The following is a 23485-nucleotide window of genomic DNA, read 5'->3' as shown; positions in this document are numbered from 1 at the left end:
AGGAAGTGTCTTGATAGTGTTATCTTCCTATCCTGCAGTGCAGAGATTCATGTGGTGGGGTGAATATCATCCTTGTTTCCCAAGGGTCCGTATCATCCAGCGATGAAGGCAATATTACCACTTTGGGTTGTTGTTTTTTTTTTGGTGATTTGGCAATGGGGTGGAGGGAGAAGAAATATACTGGGGGGAAATGCAGAGGGTGAGCAATTAATTTTTTCATGATTATGAGAACAGCAATGTGAAGTGTCTCTTTCACAATATTCTGTTATTGCAATCCATGCTCAGCAAAGTAAGCTAAGCATTGTAAAATAAACTCTTAATGCCTCTTAAATGCACTTTTGTTTCTTGGGTCAGATCGTCACTACAAAATGAAATGAATGCTTCTGGAGTAAATTTACTATCTCTTAGCACAGTTAGCAAGAAGATGGCTAAATTATTTTTTCTCATTGAATTTTCTATTACGAAATCTGCTGACTTGTCAAGTGTCAAACTCTCTTGCAGTAACTAAATCAAATGAATTGACTTGCTTATTTAGATTTTTCAATTTATTCCAATGACACTCCCAAACCAGTTAACACAAGTTTAAAATTTTACATTGATTTATAGGAACTAGATTTGACGAAGACTCAAACATATTTTCACGTCTAGCCATAATTTTTTCCAGGTTTTAGAAAATATGAATTTATACTTCACATATTTTTAAGAAACTTTTGACAGCGATTTTATTTTCCTGTATTACAGAATTACTTCAGAAAATACTTTAACAAAAATGAAACAAACCCATTTTTTTAGCCAAATATTTTTATTTATTTATTTAGTTATTATTAGATTTATATTCTGCCTTTCTCCCCAAAGGGCACACAAATACATGGAGAGGTAATAAATGTAAGGGGCCTATTTCTGTTTTAGTTATTTATTTTCCTTCATTACCAGGCAAATGAATATAAGGAAGAATGTAGGAATAAGGAAGAATGACGAAACTTCAGACCTCTTTAAAATATAATTTACCAGCATTTGTCCTTGCATGTAGTTTTTGGACTTAATTTTTTTTATAGTTTGTATGTGTGTTTTTCTTAAGTGGTTTTTTTTTTTTTTCTGTAACACTTGGAAGAACAAATGTCCCTAATAAAACGTGCAAATTATGCCTCTTAATAAAAATGATATAGGTCCCGAGTTAACATTGACTCTTAGGCTATTTTTTTGTTCCCCATTTTTTGATGTAAACCAGAAGCTGAACAAGGTAACCATTTTCATGAGATTAGAAGCAGCCAGGCTGACTGTCTCCTGGCTTTCAGTCCCCCCCTTAAAGGCACGGCCACCCCTATCTTTTGTTTAGATATTGCTTGCTTTTTGGAGTTTCACATTACTGGAGCAATTGATCTGTGTGACCTATCTTAAGAACTTTAACATTGCAATGGAAACCTAAACCAAATGTATACCCTCGAGACGAATCATCTAAAGAACTGGCCAGTTGTCATTACAAGATACTGTACTCTCTTGCCGCAAAACCGGCATACGGTAGCGCTGGAAGTCATGATTTTCTTTAAAAATGCTGATGAATATTTTTCTATAAAAATGCAGCCTTTTCAGACTTAAGAGTATTTGGATCCGCTTGTCTGACCTTTCTCACAGCTATTGTATGTGAGTGCTTATATTTCTGTGAATTATTCTGTGTTGTCTGGCTGTCAGACCCGTGACTTGCATACCTGTCAGTTGGGCTCTTGAGAGTTTAGGAGCTAACGGTGGGTCATATAGTCAAGCTTTCACTTTTTAAAGCCTCCATGTGTTGGAAATGCTACTGCAGCAAAGGCCTTGTCCCTATAAAAATCAAATGCATGTACTTTAATTATGCAATGAGAATTATTGAACAGCTACAGGAGCGCTTTGAGTAGAAAGACATGGGTTTTGACTTGCATACATTTCGGTTCCATGCACAGTTTTGTGGGATAAGTCCAGCTAAACTCGGTGGGATTTATGGGGAATAAACATGTGGCACTGGAGCAAAAAGTCAAAACATTAGGGTGACTAGCTTGATCAAAGTACGATGGCCATGTCAAAAACGTGGTTTTTTTTTGATAATTCAAAATTTTGTGCTAATAATTTTTATATAAATTATATGTGTTTGCTGAAGTGACTGCTCAAGTGTTTGAAAAACATTCATCTCTGTAAAAGAAAAAGGAAAAAAAGCACCTTCCTAGAGAAGGGGTTCCTCTGTTTTTAATTTTCTCATATTGCTATCCATAGAACAGTTCAAAGGAGTCAGTAATTTTTATAAGTTATTTTTTGAAAGCTATTTTAGAGAGTTAACAAAAATGAACCCTGCTCTTCCTTTAATTTCCCCTTTGATTTTGTTTACCTAGCAGTCTTCACATCAGGTGACCAGATTAATCTCTGCTCAGATTTTCTAGATTTTTAAAAACAAAAATGTTGTCACTCTCATGCAATAGCATGAGTTGTTTTATCATGAGTGTGAGACTGGGAGAAAGGTGGTTAAGTTTTCTACTTGCTGTTAAGTCCTGTACCCTGAGTTGTGATATGTTATCAAGGCCTGAATTGTGGCTAGTAAAATTGCTGGTTCTGAAGACACAATAAACTCTTTGATGTTATAGGCAATGAATACTGTTGAACCTTCTTCACCTAGAAATTGTTAAACTGGTTTTATTCCAAGTTTAAATGCTCTGTGACCCAAAGACACATCTGTCCCTTCATTTTTTTTATGAGTTCTATCCTTTTCTTGCCCATTCATAATTAAAAATTAAAAAGGAACACACAATTCAAAGCGTTTGCAAAAACTTAACTTTCCCAAAGCAAATTGGGAATACATTCAGTTATGCAATTGGTTTTATAAATAGAATTTGAATCTCCCCACCCCCCTTTAGAACTCTAGAATCTCACCATATGATCTTGATGCCTTCATGAAAAGCAATTAGAACCTATTTTTGAATGCTATCTTCCTTTCGGTAATGAACAGTATCTTAGTCATAATTCCTTTGTCAGTAGATTTGGAAAAATGGCAGAGAACATTTATAACTGAAATTTGTACAAGTGTAGATGCTGCCTGGTTGTATGAGTGTGTGTAAGTAGGTGTGTTTAAAAATCACACATTGCTAAGAAAGTTATTTAAGAAGTTAAACCTTCTAGAACAGTGGTTTCCAAACTTCTTCTCAGAAGTTGGGAACCCTGTAAGTATTTGTGTGGGTGGTGGGTGGCAAAGCACTGCAGTGCTTGTGGTGGCGGTGTGACCAAGGGGCTTCCTAACATACCTGAGGGATAGCGCTGGCCATCTGGAGTGCGGGCCTTTTCTGCTGCTCAGAAAAGCTTGATCCGATTGTGACCCGCTTCTGGGTTTGCAATTGTTACCCAAAGTAAGAGAACAAACATACCCTTGTCCCAAGGAGGCTCCAGTGGCTACCCTGGGTCCACTGGTTGCAGTGGCAGCCATTTCGGTGTCGCTATTCCTTCTGGTGTGCACAGAGGGACTGCCTGTCCACTTGTCCCAACTCGTCCAGCTTGGTCTGAGCATCAAGGGGACACTGTTCATTGCTGACTATTGTTCACCTTCACATTTGCTTTGTGTCACCCCTAACAGAAGCCAGGTCTGAAAGCTTTGTCGTTCTGGGAAACTTCAGCGTACATACTAAGTGACATTTCAGGATAGGCTCAGAGTTTTGGGGGTTCTGTGACAATTATGCCTCTGTCTTAAAAACTTTTGGCTCATTACTTATAGCTGGACACAAACCAAACTGGATGATATCTTTTGGTCATGAAGTACGTGTTTGAGGAATAAGATGTGTTGGTCATTTCATGGTTGTGGGTCAGATGAAGGCACAGATCCTTATCCTCTCATGTTTACCGTTTGAGCTTTCCGGAATATGTTTTTTTCATAAAACTGTTGCCCTAAATTATGATCTGATTTAGCATATTTAATTGGCTTATTTAGTAAGCAAAGCCCAAAAAGTGCTCTATTAATTGTACACACTGTACCTCAAAAGTTTTTTTCTCTTTTTTTCCAGTAGCCAAAACAGAAATATTCAAGGGAAAGGAGAATCTATAAATCATGCCTACTGTGACTTACTATGTACAAATAAATTCAAGCTTTACTTGTCATCTTAAGTTTAAAAGCATACTCTTTTTTTTTTACAGTTTCAGAACAAAATGAAGTCATAAAATATTAACATAATCGTTTTAGCACATCCAAACAGCTACAGTATGTATTTCTATATTGCATATATGGGTGCATATGTCTTAGAGATAGTTAATTGAAAACAAAGTTGGTTACAACTTTGAAACTGTCCAGTCTGACTGAATGTTATTCATTAATGTTATGAAATAAATCATTTTAAGATAAGGACAATTTTCTGCAAAAAACAAAAAAATATATACTATGATTTTGCTGCTATCACAGTAGCAAAGTATTGTCTGGTCATTGAGACTGTTACATAATGTAAATATGTTGGTATTTCCAGGCAGTCCCTGCCTGGAGACGGACAGCCCACATGCACTGCAATGTGTCTGCTGTCTGCTTTGCAGGGGCAGACAGGCTGGGAAGTCTGGTAGCTTGGCTTTGAACCTGCCAATTGAAGCTCTGGCTCCAGAGACCAAGAGGTATTGGATCAATTTAAAACTGCGGAGTCCATTGTTTCAGGGAGGGGTGTGCTTAGGGGCATGAGGGTATTTGCTTGCAAGTTGGACCCCTGCCCATTCTGGCTTATAAAAAAGAGTTGGCAAAGACTGGCATTTTCACTGGCTGAAGCAATTAACGCATCACTCAGGAAAAAGTGTGTCCTTTAGTTCTGAAAATGAAACTTAGATTCCACAGCCATTCACCATCCTGACCAACGTTTCAGTCTTTGGGGAGATGGTTGGATAAGTAGATACCATTCAGTTTGGAACACAGCAGGATATAAGCACAACTTTCTAAACACCAGCCAGTCTGACTTCTGTTCATGAGACTGGACCTACTTTAATTAACAGTTGCTGTCTAGTGATTTAGGGCTGTGGTGCCCTTAAAGACCCTGGTAGAGCTTTCTAATGCCTTGGTAATATTCATTGTGAAGCACTGGAATCGCTCCTCAATATCTAGCAAGAATTCAAGCGGTAGTTTAGTGACTGTGTTTGTGCTTAGCAGGGAGATCTCAGAGGCCATGGTGAGAGACTAGAGGTGCCCCCGTATCTGCGGCTTCCATATCTACGGTTCTCAAATCCCACCTCCATATTTATGATTCGCCTCTCTACATCTGCAGGCACGTTGCAAGATGAAGATTTTTCTTCCTTTTGCTTTGGAGCAGGATGCAGACAGTGAGAACTTAGAGTCATAACTACTCGAGGAACTTTGTTTGTTTGTTTGTTTGTTTGTTTGCAGAATATATATCCTGCCTTTCCACTCCAGAAAAGAGCACTCAAGGTGGCTAACAATTGAAATATGAACAAGCAAGGCACTGCATAAAAGGGGAGGGTATAGAGCTGGTGATCAGGGATCCAAGATGATGAGCCACTCAGCAACAAGGGCCACAGTAGAGAGTCATGTAGTCTCCTGATCCACTGGCGAAGAGCCACGGGCAAAGAGCCTTTTGGCACACCAGAGGCTGATGTACCTGAAGACGTGGGGAGGAGGTAGTTGGAGTCCAGCAGCTGGCCCACAGGTGTTCCACTCCTTCTCCTTGCCCTGCTGCAGCCTTCTCTCCCAGCTGTTCCACTGAGTGGAGGCTGTTCCCTCTCCACTCACTCCTCCCTCCACTGCTCATTACAGTTACATTATAGGAGGCAAGAGAGAATGCTAACAGGAAGTCCTCTGCTATCCACTGTTAGCGTTCTCACTGTTGCTTCTGGTCTCGTTCGTCTAGCACAGGGGTGCCCAAACCCCGGCCTGGGGGCCACTTGCAGCCCTCCGGGGCTCCCAATCAGGCCCTCAGGGAACGCCCAGTCTCCAATGAGCCTCTGGCCCTCCAGAGACTTGCTGAAGCCCATGCTGGCCAGATGCAACTACTGTCAGCAAGAGGACGACTGTTCGACCTCTCACCTGAGCTGTGGGACGAGGGCTCCCTCCACTACTTGCTGTTTCATGTCTGTGATGCAGCAGTGGCAGTGAAGGAAAGGCTGGCCTTGCTTTGTGCAAGGCCTTTTATAGGCCTTGAGCTACTGCAAGACCTTCATTCATTTATATAACTTCCATCTCTATTATATTCATTTATGTAAATTTATTCAAATTTGAAATTGTAAATTAATTCTTTTTTTCCGGCCCCCTGACACAGTGTCAGAGAGATGATGTGGCCCTCCTTCCAAAATGTTTGGTCACCCCTGGTCTAGCACCTTCAAGCCTAAATTCATTTCTGCATGCTGCTGGATAGGCACCCATTCTTGGAGGACCCAGAAAGATCTGGTGAATACAGTTGCAAACTTAAAAAGTTTTTAAGTATGATGATGCTGATGAAAGATACGGATTTTGAAAGTTTATACTGTCGCTTAAAAGAAGCCCAATTTTCATCCAATTAAAAGAAGTCAGAGACAGGCTGGCTGAATCTTCCAAGAGATCTGCATAATAGTACAGTATTGAAATCTTTGTTGCCATCTAGTGGGTAATTATGTTGTATGCAGGATACTGCTGTATTACTCATTATAAAAGTGATTCTTCTCTAGATTGTCAGCCTGAGCTCGGAAGGAGGCAGACTGATGAACCAAAGGGTAATGTTGTCTCTAATGGTATTGTGCACCCTCTTGCCAGCTTCCAAATATCTTCTTATCTTAACAGAGGCACCTACTTTTCTTAAAATACTTGGTTGCCTTTTTAACATTTGCTCTAAGGCTTAAGTTCTGGCCTTAGAGACTGCTTCGTTTTCGATGTGATAGAGTCCAGGGGTGTCCAAAGTTTTTGGCAGGAGGGCCACATCAGCTCTCTGACATTGTGTCGGGGGCCAGGGAAAAAAAAAGAATTAATTTACATTTAAAATTTGAATAAATTTACATAAGTTTACATAAATGAATATATTAAAGATGAACTTATATGAATGAATGAAGGTCTTGCAATAGCTCAGTGCCTATAAAAGGCCTTGCACAAAGCAAGGCTGGCCTTTCCTTTGCTGCCTCTGCTGCATCACAGACATGAAACAACAAGCAGTGGAGGGAGCCCTCATCCCACAGCTCACGTGAGAGGTTAAACAGTCTCCCTCACGCTGAGAGCAGTTGCATCAGGCCAGTGCGGGCTCCAACAAATCTCTGGAGGGCCAGAGGCTCATTGGAGACTGGGGGCTCCCTGAGGGTCGCATTGAGAGGCCTTGAGGGCCGCAAGTGGCCCCCGGGCTGGGGTTTGGGCACCCCTGTGATAGACCAAAAGCAGGGCAACCCTCTTGCCTCCTTGATCTGAGTTTGCCTTTAAAAATTGCAACTCCTTTAGTTGGGACTGTGCCTAACCTGCCTGTTTCTATAACTCAGGGGTTCCCACACACTGTGCGTTGTGACACCCTGGAGCGAGACCAGCGGGATGCTACACACTGAAGTTTTCATGTGCTGGAAAGTCCTCCCACCCGCCCTGAGCATCTTTCCTCTGAGTGTAGTGTCCCATGTGTTTTCCAAAACTAGTCATGACATAATCATCAGTCACTTTCAGGAGCCATATGCAGTGTTTGGAGCACATGTGGGCATCACAGGACACCAAAGATTGGGAGCATTGCTATAGCCCATCAGGCATGTGGAATGTAGCTCATCAAGCATATAGTGGAATTCTCACCATAATGCCATGCTCTGTCTGAGAAAAGGCGTCATTTTCTGCCACTTCTCAGCTGTAACTGCTGTTACTTTGCACCATTGTGGCTGAGTGTGAGAAGGGATGGGTTGATGGGCAAGAGAAGTAAGGAGAGAGGTTCTGGGAATCTATGACTGTGGTGCTCTTGTGTTTTGTTTTTTGTTTTACTTGATACTTAATGGAGGTTAAGAATGCATCTTGACTGCACCCTTTCAGGCTTCGTTGGAGGCAGCTTTCAGGATGTACACCAGCATGCATTGAAAACCTGCAATTCCCCCCTGTTCTCGAAGGGTTGTAAACATGACCCTCTAATGGATAGAATGTTGAAGGGGGGGAAGTGGGCATTAATGTAGGTGTCATGTAAGATTAAATTCTGGCTCTGTATGATGCCTGAATTGTGTTGTTCTAATCAGTGACAATTTCTGAAACTGGGTTCTCCACTGGTCTAAAGGGATTTGGGGTGGCATCCCTTTAGATATGCTGTTTAATAATATCCAGTTTGGCCTATAAGAGAAACAAGATGATATCTGATTGAAAGAATAAACTTGTAGCATGATTTCAGCTTTGGAATGCATTATTGCTAGCTAGTGAGTGGGCCTGAGCGTAGAAGCACATTTGACACCTTAAAATAGATCTTTGGAAATGGTGGTGTTAATTTGTATCCAGCATACATTTGCCTGTATCTATGCTGAAGTGACTAAGAAAGTGGATATACCTTTGTAATGAAATCCCAAGTGCTGAGCTTTGCAAGAGAGCTTTGCACAATGGTGCTGGTATTGCTTGCTTAGGACACCAGTTATTCAGAATGTAACTGTGGGGATTGGAGCTGTTACAACTGGATGTTGATCCCAAAGAATGACAGCCTTGTAGCACAATCTTATGCATGCCTATGCAGAGTTAATTCCTGTAGAATTCAATGGGACTTATTTTCAGGCAGGTGTGCTTAGGAACTCAGCCAAAGTTGGTCTACCCAGATGGTACTAGTGCATCAACACAATGTGAATGTTCTTTGTCAGTATTGGTTTTGATGACCAGCTGTTTTTGACAGCCACATAGAAGTGCTTTTCTTTGCCTCATGAATGCAATTTAATATTTACATTTCTGATTTAGGTTAATAACATTGGGAAACTGAAAGATTTTCTTCTGCAACACAGGAAAGATTACATTAATGCCTATAGGTAAGTATTGTAAAAAAAAAATAATGAGAATTGGGGTGATAGTGGTGTGTGGAAATAGCTTGCATGCATTGGTGCCCTTTCCCTTTTAAAAAAGCAAATTCTGGTTCCGATTATGAAACCTAGTAGACCCTTCTGGTGTAAGAATCTTAAATTGGTTTTCCTTTGAACTGTAAAAGGAAAGGTTATGGTGGGGGGGGCAGGGTGAGAGAGAGAACAAAATCATAGGTAGCTGTGTTGCTGTTAGGAAAAAAACTCCAGAAGAGTTGCATTTGGTTATTGAGAACAGGGGTTTTGAACTCTGCCTACAAGCAGAAAAATTTGAGCCAGACTTGTATTTTGCATTGTGAAAGCACCCTTGCTTTACTGTATTTCAGGTCCTTTCTTTTAGTGACCAATAGACCATACACCTTTGCAATTCGAATCCTGCATCTCTGGTCAAAAGCATCACAGCCTTGGAGGGTTGCTGCTGGTCACATGCTGGCCTAGATGTTCCAATTCAGTAAAAGGACATGTCATTTAATTATATTTTAATGCCCATCTGATTGCTTTTCAGGAAGTAGGATTCACGTTTTCACTTTAAATGAGCCATATGAGTTAAATGTATGGACACTTGCATAAATGAGTCTTAAATCAACATTTCTTTAAATGTTTCCATAATATGACTGTAAAGTATACTGTATGCTGTGCTTCTCCTCCACATTCCATTCTCGCCCACACTATTTCACTTGTGAGACTGCCAGGAGGAGAGCTGTTCAACGATACCTTATTTACTCCCAGAGGAGCACCACTTGGCCAGCAAGATTCTAATGCAGATCTTCCTTCCATCCTCAGAACTGAAGTGTGTGAAAATACTCTCCTGTCTTAGATGTGAATACTAAGGATCACGCTGAAAAGGCTCCCTTAAGATTCCTTTTAGGAGTGTGTTGGAATGGTTATATCTCGCCACCAGGTGGCAGTGGGCATCTGCTAGAAAGCAAGGAAGGCTTTTTCTCTTAAGAGTGTAGGATCTATACTAGTTGTAGGTGATGGGTGAAAGGTGCAACTATGAGATTTGTTAGAGTTTGTTGGAAGAAAGTAAGGCAAGTTATTCTTTAAAAAGAAATTATATTGTTATTGCCTCTGATATGCTAAATATGACTAATTCAGCTAGGGTTGCTGATAATTGTGTGTCCTTATAGATTTTTAAGAATGTTGTTCTTGAAAGATGCATATGTATTGTAGATGCAAGGTATATGCCACAGCAATAATCTGTGATAGACCAAGTTCAAAGCATTTTCTAAGAAAAGGATTCTTGTGTATTTTAAGTAGTCTGACAAATCAGTTTATCTTTACTAATTTCCCTGCTGTAGCCAAGCACCTGGGTAAGCTGTTTGTTCTTCCCCTGCTTATTGCTACAACCAAGAATATTTATATACCAGTCACCTCTAGTAGTTTCCTATAGATGTGAAAAGGAACAGGCGATAAAGCTGAAGCCTGTGGGACACTACGGGCTGGTGGCCAAGGTGCTGAGCAGGAGTTCTCCAACACCAACTTACAGTGCTTTACGGCCCAATCCTATGCCCTCTTCTGCCAGTGGGATGGACACACACACTGTTGCAAACATGCCGGAAGGCACATTGAGGCAGTGCAGTGCAGAGGCCCCTGGGGTTGTTGGAAAGGCCTGTGCTGGCTTGCCAGTGTCAGTTGGAGGTCAGTGCCCACTGGAGCAGATAGATTCTCCACTGGCTGTCAATGGTGGGGAGGGCGGAACGGGAACAGGGGAGGCATTACAGGGCCAGGGAGAGGCAAATCAGGCCCAGAAGAGGGGCAGGAATGGTGGAGGAGACCCCAACTGTCTTATTCCGCATCCCAAACCTTTCCTCAACAGGGGATGATTTGGATTTGCACCAGCAGTATCACTGGTTGGGATCTGAGTAGTGCCAAAGAGGCTGGGGCTTTGCCCCCTGGGCTTTACCCAGGGTAAGTGAATGAAAATCCCCTTGTCCCAAGAAACCTCCAGCAGCCTGTGGGGGATCTTTTTAGGAGACACACACACACATATACCCTGCAGATACTAAAACCTGTGGATAATGAAATCTGCAGGCAGCCAACACAGCATTGCAAAACTTACCTGGGGGTCGTGCTTGGCCCTAAAGAGTTTGTGTGCATCCTCCCGGCCTCCTCAGAGGACCTCCTGGGTGTGACTGGGAGACATTTCCATTTCGTGCTGGTAACTTCAGGTCATGTCCAGAGGTGGTCGTGCAGGATGGCCTCCCGCACTTCAGAACACCTCTGGACACTACTGAAAGTTGCCAGCGTGAATAGGAAGTTCATTCCAGCCACGTTCAGGAGTCCACCGAGGCACTCCAACCACAGGCTTCTCATTTGTAGATACTCTCAAATCCACAGCTGCCATGGATAAAGAGGACCCACTATGTGCCTATTCATATATGGCCAAAGGAATGTTACAGTCTTTCTGCCTAAACAGCTTTGTAGGATTGGATGAGGATAAAATGTAGCACCCCACTTCAGCAGCCTAATGGTACTTGGGGAAAGGCCAAGATATAGAAACATGACAGATACGCTTGATGTGTGAAAGAAGGGTATATTCCCTTCCGTCCATCAATCCACCTTCTCCTCTTCAAACTTTCTTGCATTGTTTTCCCAAGACATTCATCATCATTCTTGTCAGCTGTCATCTTCACATCATCTTGGCTCCTCTGTCCAACCCTGTTTCCTGTCTTTACCACTGGCCTGTCAGCAAAACGACAATTGCTCACATATGGTCAGAAGCAAGTTTTATCCTCTTCCAATTAAAAAGCAAACGCCTCCTCTTCATCCAGTTTAGTGAATTCAGTCCATTTGATGCATGGCCATAGTAACACTAAGGATTAAATGGCTGTTAGCCAACTGTTCATTTTGTACTTTTTCATTGGGAAGGCATAATAAATGTTGCACTAGTCAAAATGGAAGAGTTTGGTAATAGATAAAGGATCTCATTAGTGACAAACACTGGATAATCTTTCTTGGTTCTGAGTGAAAGATAATGGTATGACACCGCATCTGATTTTTTACAACTGAAAACTAAAGTAAGTGGAGGTGTATACGGAGTATAGGCTTTAAAGAAAATGCTTGACTATACAGGGCAGTCATTTTCAACCACTGTGCCATGGCACATTAATGTGCTACAAAAGGTCTGCAGGTGTGCCATGGGCATTTGGAGCACAGCGTTGAAAATCTCTGACAGTCTCTTCTGGATTCCGTGTCTCTGTTTCTAGGGCAACTGACTGTCAGAACAAATTGTCTGCCCCTCTTCCTCCCCTGATTCTGCAGAGGGCAGACAGTTTGTTATTGGACAGTTGCCCTAGAGACCGAGCCACAAAACCCAGAGGAGTCTGCCAGAAGTGACATCACAGGCAGCGAAGACGTAGAGAAGGTCATAGAAGTCAATGTGCCATGAGAAGAAAAGTATTGAAAATCGCTGACATAGTTTTTTTAAAAATAACTTTATGTTGACTTATTTTCCCTAGCCATGTCATGTCTGAATACATGCGAATGACAGACACCGAGAGAGACCAGATTGACCAAGATGCCCAAATATTTATGAGAACATGTGCTGAAGCTATTCAGCAACTCAGGACAGAAGGTAGATTGGTTAAAATAATGCATTGTTGGTCCAATTGTTTAACTGTTTCTCTGAGAAGTATAATGTTTTCTTTGTGTGGTTTTTTTTGTCTGTTTTAGCACACAAGGACATCCATTCCCCACAAGTGAAGCAGCATAGAGAAGCTGTCTTGGATTTCATTGAAGACTATTTAAAAAGTATTAGTTTTTCTTAAAATTATGGCATTTGTGCTAATGCTATCAGTTTAGCTCTCAGGGCAAGTGTTAAGATGGATCTGATAGTGGAGATAACAAAAAGACAGTCTCAGAAATGGCACAGGATTCTCTTGTCACTTAGGGTGGCTTTACCCTAAAATTTGTATAAAGAAATGCCACATTTCATTCTCACACATTTATCCCTGGTGGAATACAGATATGGCCATGGATAAGCTCAGAATTTTCAATAGGAAGGATTTCCCATGGTTATCTGTAATTGGTTTCACCTTCTACCCCTGAGGGCAGGGTAGGGCAGCAAGTTGTACTTGGTTACAGGGTGGCCCAAGACCTCCTTATGCTTGAGGAAATATGTCAAATGCTGCCTCTATCCCTCCCACTCTCCAGTGTTCTAGCTCAACACCCTGCTTCTTTGTGGTATAAACAAAACACATAATAATGGGATTTATTACCACAAATGTGGTAGGAAAATTCATGGAGGATCGATCTAGCAATCCTATATACCAGGGGTGCCCAAACCCCAGCCCTGGGGCCACATGCAGCCCTTGAGGCCTCTCAATGTGGCCCTCGGGGAGCCCCCAGTCTCCAATGAGCCTCTGGCCCTCCAGAGATTTGTTGGAGCCCGCACTGGCCCAGTGCAACTGCTCTCAGCGTGAAGGCGACTGTTTGACCTCTCACATGAGCTGTGGGATGAGGGCTTCCTCCACTGCTTGCTGTTTCACGTCTGTGATGCAGCAGCGGCAGCAAAGGAAAGGTCAGCCTTGTTTTGTGCAAGGCCTTTTATAGACCTTGAGCTATTTCACGACCTTCATTCATTCATATAAGTTCATCTTTAATATATTCATTTATGTAAACTTATGTAAATTTATTCAAATTTTAAATGTAAATTAATTCTTTTTTTCCCTGGCCCCGGACACAGTGTTAGAGAGATGATGTGGCCCTCCTGCCAAGAACTTTGGATACCCCTACTATATACTGTAATATCTAAAATAGATACTCCTTGTTCATTGGCACTATACCTCAGATTACAGATGCTGAGACAAACAGGGTGGCTGTTGCCATCATACCTGACTGGTGAGCTCTCCAAGGGCATCCGTGCAGCCATGGTTAGAACTAGAATACTAGATTAGATGGGCTGTTGATCCAGTCCAGCAGGGCATTTGTTATGTTCTTGCATGCAGTTTCCCCCCCCCCCCTTGTTTACTTAAATTTTCTACCTATTTAACAGGAGTATGTAAGCTGTATTCCGAACAAAGAGCTATCCGAGTTAAACGAGTAGTTGATAAGAAAAGATTGTAAGTAATATTCCTTTGGCAAAAGCATTGGACAGACCTTGATTTTGTTCTGTTTGAACCTCAGATTGAATTTGTGTGTAAGCCAAGTGTCTCCTTAGCATTTCAGACAGTTTATATACCCCAGCCTTGTTTTCCCCCAAAGTCTACCCAAAAAGCTTAGTCACCTGTTGGAGGTGGGGGGGGGGGGGGAGAGAGACAGGGCTGCAGCTTTGTTTTATTTTATAACTTTTCACCTTAACCACTACCTTATCCTACTAAAGTGCTGATAATGTTGCCTGGATTGGCTTTTTTAAAACTCTTTTTTGCAGATCTTTTGTAGGCAACAGCAATTCTTCAAGTGCTGGTAACATCCTTGGCAACCAACTCCTCCCAGTCACCAATCTTTTTTTTTTTTTTCCCTGTAGAATGGGCAGAAAATGAGCCCTTAACTGCTATATACTTTCATGGTGTTCTTGTTCTCTCTCTCCCACTCTCCCACCCGCGCATACATGTTGTAAAATAATATCCAGGAACTTATTCTGGCATTTCAGATTGATAATCTGTCCTGTTCAAATGTTTAAGACTCGGGTGTTAATATTTTTGCAGGAAGTGATGTGGTGCACAGTGGACCCTCCTTATCCGTGGGGTTTGGTTTCAGACCTCCCCCCGCCCCGCAGAAAAGGAACTTCATGGATGCTGGGTTCCGTTCCCAAAGCTCACACAATTACTTACCTGGACTTCTGGGAGCCTCTCCTGCATCACACTGAGCTGGTGACCTGCTCTATTGGCATCTGTAGGCCCCAGAATGACCTGCATAAGCCTCTGGAAGCTATTTCTGGTCAAACCAAAGGATGTCTCCAAAAGCCAGAATTGGCTTCTGGTGGCTATTCTGAGGCCCATGGAAGCAAATAGCCTGGTCACCAGCCTGGTGCAACCCAGGCCTCTAGATAAGTAATTGCAGGAAGCTTCCAGAGGCACCCCCATGGACACTCTGTGTTGGTGAATGTGGAGGGTCCACTGTAATTATCCTGTTATTATTGCCAACAAATGCATAAACCTCTGGCTTTCAAAGAAATAATTCATTCTAGAAGTTTTGTTTTTAAAGATCAGATATCTGATCTTGTACACTGCTGCACTGGGCAAGCAGTGCAAATGCTTAAGTTCTGGACACCAACCAGGTAGCAGCTGTTGGCTCTTGTTCCATAAAAGCAACTTGGACATCTCAGATGGGGGTACAGCCACCACTGTCCTTGCAGAGTAACAGCCAAGTGGTCAATTAGTGAATGTTGGTTGGTGGTGGGGAGGTAAAGCCAGATAGGCCCTTCGTATCTTGTTGGACTAGAGTGCCCTTGTGACTGTCATGGGCTATAACTGTAAGTCATCTTCAATCTATTTTTAAGACTAAATTTTTATCATTTCTTTAGATCTAGGCTTGAACCTGAGCAGAGCAATAAATCCAAAGCAACTTCTTCTCCCGAGCAAACTGCTCAGACATCTTCAGAAGAATCTGAAGACAAGCTAATTTGTGAAGAAAACAAAGGTGATGCTTCAGTTTTATACTGTCAGCCCACCCTCCATTTTTTCTGTGTGTGTGTGTGTGTGTGTGTGTGTGTGTGTGCGTGTGAGGAGCAATTGTCTTCTAAATTGATACTGCTTAGTTGTTTAGAAAAAAATATTTGGTTGATTTCATCACTACTCTGCATGTGCAATATATTGTACAAAAGCAGAACTTTGAAATATATAGAGATTAAAATGGTCCCATTCCCCCCCCCCCCAAACTTCTGCATCCAATGTGTTTCCGGAATTTCTCTGGGGCGTTTTCAATCAAATTGGCAAGTGTCTCCAGTCAAAGCTGTGGTTAATTTCTGGGATGAAGAATGATCTGGGCTGCTGAAACAATTACTCCTCAATACTCTATAGCAGTGGTTCTCACCCTTTTTAGCCCGGGACCCACTTCTGAGAATGACAGTATGTCTGGGGCCCACTGGAAGTGATGTCAGCAATCTGGATGTCATAGCCAGAAATGACATCATCAAACAGAAAGTGACATCACTGTGATGTCAGAGCCGGAGGTGATGTCATCAAGCAGGAAGTTCTTGCCTAGAACTCAAACTGTAAATGACGAGAGACAGTATTCCAGCTCAGAAGCTTCTTCCAATTCTCCCTGCCTCTCTACCATTGCTATCAAGCAAAAAATGAAACATCTGGAACAAAATATTTGTGTATTTATTTACTACTGTTTTTATTTCTGTCTTTATTTGCAAAATCTGAAGCTACTTCTTGTAGTGCGCTTGAAACTAGCAAACATTGATCTGGCTATTGATACTGTGCTCAGCACTAGCCAGAAACAAGCGCACTCTACTCATGCACCTCAATACAAGAAGTAGCTTGAGCTTTTGTAAATAAAGGAAATAAAAACAGTAGTATCCCCCTCAGAAGGAAGGTAAGCGTCCCCATTATTGGCAATGGGGCTTACTCCCAGGTAAGAGTAGACAGAATTGCAGCCTAAGAGAGAAGTAAGAAGAGGGGAAGGGTGCACATCAGAGAAACAGCTGGGAAAGCAGCACTCTTCCTGGGTGCTCCCCCTCACATGCCAGGCTTGCTCCCCCCCCAGCTGCTCTCTTGGCAGCCAGGCAACCAGGGCTCCAACCTCACCCCTGAAAAGCTATAAAGAGCTAGCCAGGGCAGGAAAGGATCGTGGCTTCCAGGCGATTTCAGAGAGGGAGAGAGGTTGTGATGCAGAGGACGAGAACGGCAGTGGGGTGGCGGCGGCGGCAATGCTGCTTTCAAGGCAGTCTCCCAAGAGGGAAGATCACGTGGGTCTGCCTCTGCTCACCCAAGCCCTGTGTTCAGGTCTCCACCTACTCTCTCCAGCCCAGTCCAGCTGCGGGGGGGGGGGAGGGAGCTGCTCTGTCTTGCAACCTCGAGGCAGCCCATCCCATCAAGGCAGCCAAGCTGACAAAGGTTGGTGGGGAGAAACCCGAATGGCTCATCCACGTCTCTCCTAGTCCTTTTTTGCCTTCAATCCAAGCCTGCACTCCGTGATTGGCCCCCCTGAGGGAAGCCTGCAAGTGCAGAGGGAGGTACAGCTGGAAGGCAGCAGCACACTTTCTGGGGAAAAGCAGCACGCTGCTTTCTTTGCACATGTGCAAGCCGCTCTTAGTTACGTCTCAGTGCCGGGAAGCTTAAAACGGTGACGCCCAGGCTTTGCCCACTGGTGCAAAAATGGTGCCGCCTAGGTCTTTTGCCATCTTCCAAGATGGCTGCCGCCAGCATCTCGCAACCCACTGGACATCGGATCACAACCCACCAAGTGAGTCCCGACAAACAGTTTGAGAACCACTGCTCTATAGCACTGGAATAGCCACTTGGTGCTCTGAAAACCTGCTAGAGATGGTGGTTGTGGCTTGTGTTCATGCAGCAGAAAACTGAGAACAAGTGTGACTGGCGGCAGCTTAAAGCTTGTTGGAAGGTGGTCTTATCCATGACACTGATGGCAGCAAAGTCTTCCTTTGTGCCAACATTTGTTTGCACAATCTAATTCAATATCGGTTTTTTTTGCTAATTCAGAAGGAATAAAATTCAGAAGCTAATTTCTGCTAATTGGTACTGCAAACTCTCTCAGGATCCTTGTTTAGCCCTATCTTTTTTCTCTTCCTGGAGACAGACAAAAACATCCTTATTCTGTTGTACTTTTGGGGGGTGACATGACGCCACTACTCACCAAAATTTTTAAAATTTGGTATTTTCAAATAATACGATCACATTCTATATTAATGTGTAATGTTTGTTGGCAACCTTCAGTCTCGAAAGACTCTGGTATCGCGCTCTGAATGGTGGTTCTGGAACAGCATCTAGTGTGGCTGAAAAGACTGATTCGGGAGTGACAATCCCTTCCACACTGGGAGCAAGTGCAGTCTGTCCCTGGTCTGTCTCCTACAATGTGTAATTGCACATCGATGGGTAATTTCATGAAGAATACAATTTTTAAAAACCGCGTTGAAATATCTCTATTCTATCAAAAGCTATAGCCAAAAAACCAGTGAGGACGGAGCAATGGTACGTCACCATGCCTGGTGCGTCACGGGGCAATGGTACGTCACGGGGCATTGCCCCGCCTACTGCATGGGAGGAGGTCCATCATAGAGGTGACGTGCTGGCTTCCCGCAAACTCTAGTGACGCCGCTGGGCTGTGCCCAGTTTTTTCCTCAGAACAGAGCAGTAGGATAGAACCGATCATGGTGGTGGTGATGCTTTCTAGCCCTGAACTCGCAGGAAAGGCAGCTAGCATAAGAACATAAGAACAGCCCCACTGGATCAGGCCATAGGCCCATCTAGTCCAGCTTCCTGTATCTCACAGCGGCCCACCAAATGCCCCAGGGAGCACACCAGATAACAAGAGACCTGCAAGGCTTCCTGGGAATTGTAGTTAAGAACATAAGAACAGCCCCACTGGATCAGGCCATAGGCCCATCTAGTCCAGCTTCCTGTATCTCACAGCAGCCCACCAGCATGTATCTCACAGCGGCCCACTAGCATGGCAAGTAGGCTGGAAGGTGAAAAGCAAACATGACCCAAGCGTGCTGGTAGGAGGGGAAAAAAACATCTAGTGCTTCAAGCACTAGAAACTGAAAAACGAACGCAGCCAGGATGAGAGCAAAACTTGTCTTCCTCCAAGAGATCAAGTTACCTGCGAATCAGAAAGCTGAATCTTGGAGTGCTGTTTTTCCATTGTAAGTGATGGTGGCCATTGACATAAGAAAAAGTCAGGTGCTGCATATGGAGATACTATGCATGGGGAAGGGAGGACCCTGTCCAACTTGATCTCCATGCAAAAGACCTAGGTGATGGTAGGGAAACACCCTATGCACTGTGACTCATTGCCTTTCCCCTGTAGCCCCTGCACTACCTGGGCCGTGGCTGTGAAGTCCAATGGTTAGTAAAACCGTTTTTGGCTTTAGCTAAAAACAGAATTGCTTCATGTCTGCAAAATAGGCTCTCGGTTATCATTTCAGTTTCTACAATACAGAGCATCTGTTATAGCAGATGCATTAGAGCGGCGTTTCATCTGTGTTTCCTGTAAGAGCAGGGATGCTATAGCGACAGAAACTATGTTGGGAGCAAGGGCAAAGGCTTGTGTGTGTTCGTCCTCCCTCTTTCTCACTTGATAGTTGCCTGGGTTGCGTTTGCCTGGCAATGATAGCAATGGATATAGGTGTTGCATCTTGTTAATCCTGACAGTACTAAAACTAATTGGTTCCTATGGGATAATGAAGAGAATACTTTTTCTTTATCATTAGTTCTGAAAGTCAGTTGTTTTGCTTATTTTTTTTTCTGAATAAGCATAAGGCAACTGATGAAATGCTTCTAAGGTTAAAATCATATTAGCTTTTCTAGTAAGTGTTAGCGTCATTTGGTAAAACAAAGTCTGATTGTTCTGTGATTCAGGTTTGGGGTTTGGATGGTGGCTCCCCATAGCTCAGATTGCACAGTGTTTGTTTGCAGAGCTTGTACTACATTTTTATTTCTTCTTTTAATCAGAATGGCTCTCTGTTTCTGAATGATAAACAGGTGCAGTGTTCATAGCAATTATTTATCCCGTGCCAGAGAGAAGCCCCTTTCCATTTTGCTGATGTCACTTTCCTTCCCCACTGCATCAGCCACAGGTTTGCTTGTCTGCTAGCCATGTAAATTGTCATTGGATCTTTCAGGAGCTAATGAGGAGGCTTGCCAGGATAAGGCTCACCATTAACAAGGCTTTGTGCTCATGCCATTTGGAAGTACGTAAGCCGCACTACCTCCTGAAATCTCAAGGGGCAGGAGGAGTCTTAAGGCTTCTAGTGGTTGGATGTAATAAGAGTTCTTCCAGATCAGCTCCCACTCAGTTGTACAAAAATTTGGCTTGGGTTACCAGCTAAAACCCATGACTTGTACTGACCCTGCACTTGTTGTGGAATGTGCAAGTAATCCAGAAAAGAAGGAGCACTTGTGCTTGGCTTTTGTAGAAGGAGCCAGCAACCCTCTCGGTTATTGCGGCTTCCTACAAAACCCCAAATGGAAGCAAGAGAAACTACCCTCAATTTTTTTAATGTACACTGGTGGGGAGTGAGCAGCAGAAAAAGGCTGGTTTCTGTCCTGTAATGAGATAGATGCTTTTTCTTCTTAAGTTCTCCCTTCCTCCAGAGAGAATGGGGAAGAAAGGGTGGGGTAGGAGGACAATTTTAATACCGTCCCATGAGGTTTTTCCAGGAGGCAGTAGCAAAGTGATGTTAGCTGCTACCTCCTTCTGCAATGCAATACTTTGTTTCCTCCAGGAAGACTGGAGTCTTCCTTGTCTTCCTTGCAAGACAGCAAAGAAGCATAGCTGTCAATTTCTTTTTTAAAAAGTCCCAGGTGCAAGAAAGAAACCACCTCTTCTTTCCACCATGGAGGAAAAGAAATTTTTTCCCTTTCAATTTGGACTGTCTTTTATAGAAACTGCCCCGGCTCCTGCAAAAATGAGAATGGCAGGAAAAGAGAGGGAGAATAAAGGGGATGGAGTTTCTCTAGCTCAGTGATTTTCAACTAGTGTGCACATTGGTATGCCACGAAAGATCCGCAGGTGTGCTGTGGGAATTTGGAGCATGGCGGTTGAAAATGGCTGAAAAACTCTTCCGGGTTCTGCAGCTCTGTTTCTTGGGCAACTGTCCGTAGTAATTAATTGTTTGTCCCTTTTCCTCCATTGGCAGTAACTATTGTTACTTCAGGCATTTGCCCTAAAAACAGCACCCCAGAACCTGGAATAGTCCACCAGAAGCCAGAAGCAACATAAGAAGAGGCCAAGACCGTAGAGGTCAGTGTGCCATGAGCAGAAAAACATTGAAAATAGCTGCTCTAGCTTCTGCTGGTTCTTTATAGAAGGGAATTGCAAAGCGCTGGTGGTGTTCTTTGCAGAGCCTAGCTTGCGGAAGAGGGGAGGAGAGGAGAAGTGAATAGGGCTTTTTCTGGAAGCACATGGATGCTCACCAGTGGAGGAGGGGCCACTGTCCCTGAGTGAGGAAGCAAGTGGTTTATTTAAGCCTCTGCCCCCCTGCTCCATAAATGTTAAATCTGTTTTTGCCCTTCGTTGAATTAGGAAGTGAGCAATGATATTATACATAATTCCTAGTTGCAGAGTGCAACATGAGAAGACATCTTTCAATGCAATACCTCATCATGAATTGTTTTCAAACAGAAGCACTCTGAAAGGTTTCCCAAGAGAAGCCCGCATCTGACTTAAACAGCAACACTAGCAGTCTAATTGAAAACACTTTCACTGCTGAGGATATAAACAAGTACAAATGAAACAATAAAAAAAAAGACACCCAAGTCTGTTGAAGGAAAAGCTTTCGTAGCTAACGATGGGTTCTGACATCACTGAAAGCGAAGCAGTAACCTGGGTCATTTTGTCTGTCTTGGAAAACTCAAGTCGCCATAGGTTTGCGTGTCTCATGGGAAATCACAGGGCACCTAGGCAGAGCGCTGAGACTTGTAAGAGAATATCCCAGCAGATGAAAAAGCAGAATGAATTTCCAGTATGTTGGGTTCTTAGCTGATGATGTCAGCATTGGCAGAAGTAACATCAGAAAGCCCCTGGCTCTAAGCAGGAGGAGGAGAACACAAGGAGACCATTTCCGCTTTCTATGTAAATGTTCTGCGATAATAAAATCTTTGGTTTCTAGTTCATGCTCTGCTTTCCCAATGTTTAAAGCAGAGAGAACTTTAAGCCTGATTTCCTACTGCCATGCATGCATTTATTGACTATGGATAGGAATATGAATGTGTATTTATTCCCAGCTCCCTGATGGAACCACTGTCCAGACTGTAAGGAAGAATCTGTAGGTGGAACCAACTCTGCAGGGCCTCTGAGAGGCATTTTATTAAGGGGTGCAGTTTCTTTTGGGCCCCTTTGCAAAGGGGAAGGGTGAAACAGCAGGGGAAGGTGGTGATGGGTGAGCAGAATGGGGGTAGGGAGGGGTGAAAGGGTGGGGGGAGGGTGGATACAGCTGGAAGAGTCTTTGGAGCCCAGGTCTACCCACCCACGTGGCATCGGCAGCTAGATAGAGAAATACGAAAACTCAAACACACTCTTAAGTCTCTCTAAAATCTTTTAAATACAGAAAATCATGTAGGAAAATTAGCATCATATTTAGGCTCACATTAGAATGCGAAGTATCCTGTGTGTACCAAAACTTGCCTCTGCACCAACTGTACCCCACAGCTGTGTCCCTGAGCTCCTATACACTCCATCATGGCAAGCAGATACACATGCCAAAGAGCTACTGTGGCAGGCCAGTTTCCTCCCAGATTTGACACTTATGTTAAGGAGAGTCATGTATGCATTCCCTGGCCCAGCATATACGGCTTGCCAGTAGCTGCAGCCTCACACTCGTGGTAGTGTCCCCAGCATCCCATGCGGGCAACAAGTCGATTGGAAAATGTAAGATCCCAGAAATTTCTGGTCCACCTTCTTTGGCTTCTGGGCTGTCTTTTTGGGCCTAGGTACAAATTAGCCCCTTTGCCCCCTTCTCCTAGGCCCTGCCTAGTGTGCAGGCTGCCTGCCTTCGTGTCATGTTCCTCTTGTAGCATCTGTAAAAGAAAGAAACAAGAGTTAATTAAGAAAACTGAGGGTAATGGGCGTGGTGGGGGGCACAGGGGGGCCATGGAGCTTACAGGGTTCTTCCATTTCCCTGGTTTCCATATCTGTGGGGGGGGGGGGGTGACTGGAATTGATCCCCTGTGGATACAGGGGTGCCTGTACCTCCCCTGGGAGCAATAAGAGCATCTCCTGACTTCCAACAAGATGCAAAAGTATGGGGGGAAGAATTAAAGGCGGAGTAGAGTGTTTGCATAATTAAACTACAGACAGCCAGATTGCATCTAACTAGAGAGCCTAGTTGTATCTTGTCTAGCTAGGTGTTTTATTAAAGTGTTCTAGCAAAAGTTGGTTGTACACTGAGGATAGCTTGTTGTCTTTGCTTTTGCAGAAACAAATGTGATAGATGAACACGCTCATTTTGGACTCTGGGGGGATGGCAGAGGAGAAGAGGAGCTTTCACCTGAAGAAATCCAAATGGTAAAGTTGTTTTTTAAACTCATGAGTTCAGTTTTCTCTAACCGAACCATATCTACAGGTACTGAATATGGAACCGTGTTAAACATGGACAATTCAGGCAGCGTTAAGCATTTTTAATGTCTCGCTGGTTCCAATGGGAGAGTTAAGCACGTGTTTTAATTCCTTTCATTGGGGGGAAAAAGTCATTCTTAAAATGCTTAACTCTGATCACACCCATAGCTCTTTTCTTTCCACAATTCAATTGAATTCCCAGTGCACCCAGCTGATTGCCTGTTTGCTAAGTGGATTTGAAAGATTTTCTTTCTACTTTTTCGTACGCAGCCATTTATATTGGAAAATGTGAATTGTTCCATTTCATGTAAATTGCACTAATTTAAACTAATTG

The 23485-nt window shown here is 43.3% G+C and overlaps 1 protein-coding gene across 2 annotated transcripts in view; it reads left to right on the top strand.

The window, feature by feature from the left end:
* The window catches only part of STX18 (syntaxin 18), a 58959-nt gene that overhangs the window by 25661 nt on the left and 9813 nt on the right, over positions 1-23485 (top strand). Inside the window, exons 2-7 of one of the 2 annotated variants that reach the window (XM_066631856.1) lie at positions 8849-8916; positions 12426-12541; positions 12640-12717; positions 13961-14027; positions 15431-15546; positions 23012-23100. In XM_066631856.1, coding sequence (XP_066487953.1) covers positions 8849-8916; positions 12426-12541; positions 12640-12717; positions 13961-14027; positions 15431-15546; positions 23012-23100 — 534 coding nt within the window. The remainder of the gene's footprint in view (positions 1-8848; positions 8917-12425; positions 12542-12639; positions 12718-13960; positions 14028-15430; positions 15547-23011; positions 23101-23485) is intronic. The other variant, XM_066631857.1, reaches the window with a different exon arrangement.

This window comes from Tiliqua scincoides, chromosome 6, assembly GCF_035046505.1.
Source record: "Tiliqua scincoides isolate rTilSci1 chromosome 6, rTilSci1.hap2, whole genome shotgun sequence".
Lineage (NCBI taxonomy): Eukaryota > Metazoa > Chordata > Lepidosauria > Squamata > Scincidae > Tiliqua > Tiliqua scincoides.
Note: the sequence above shows the minus strand (reverse complement) of the source record. Positions and strands in the feature narration are given on the sequence as shown.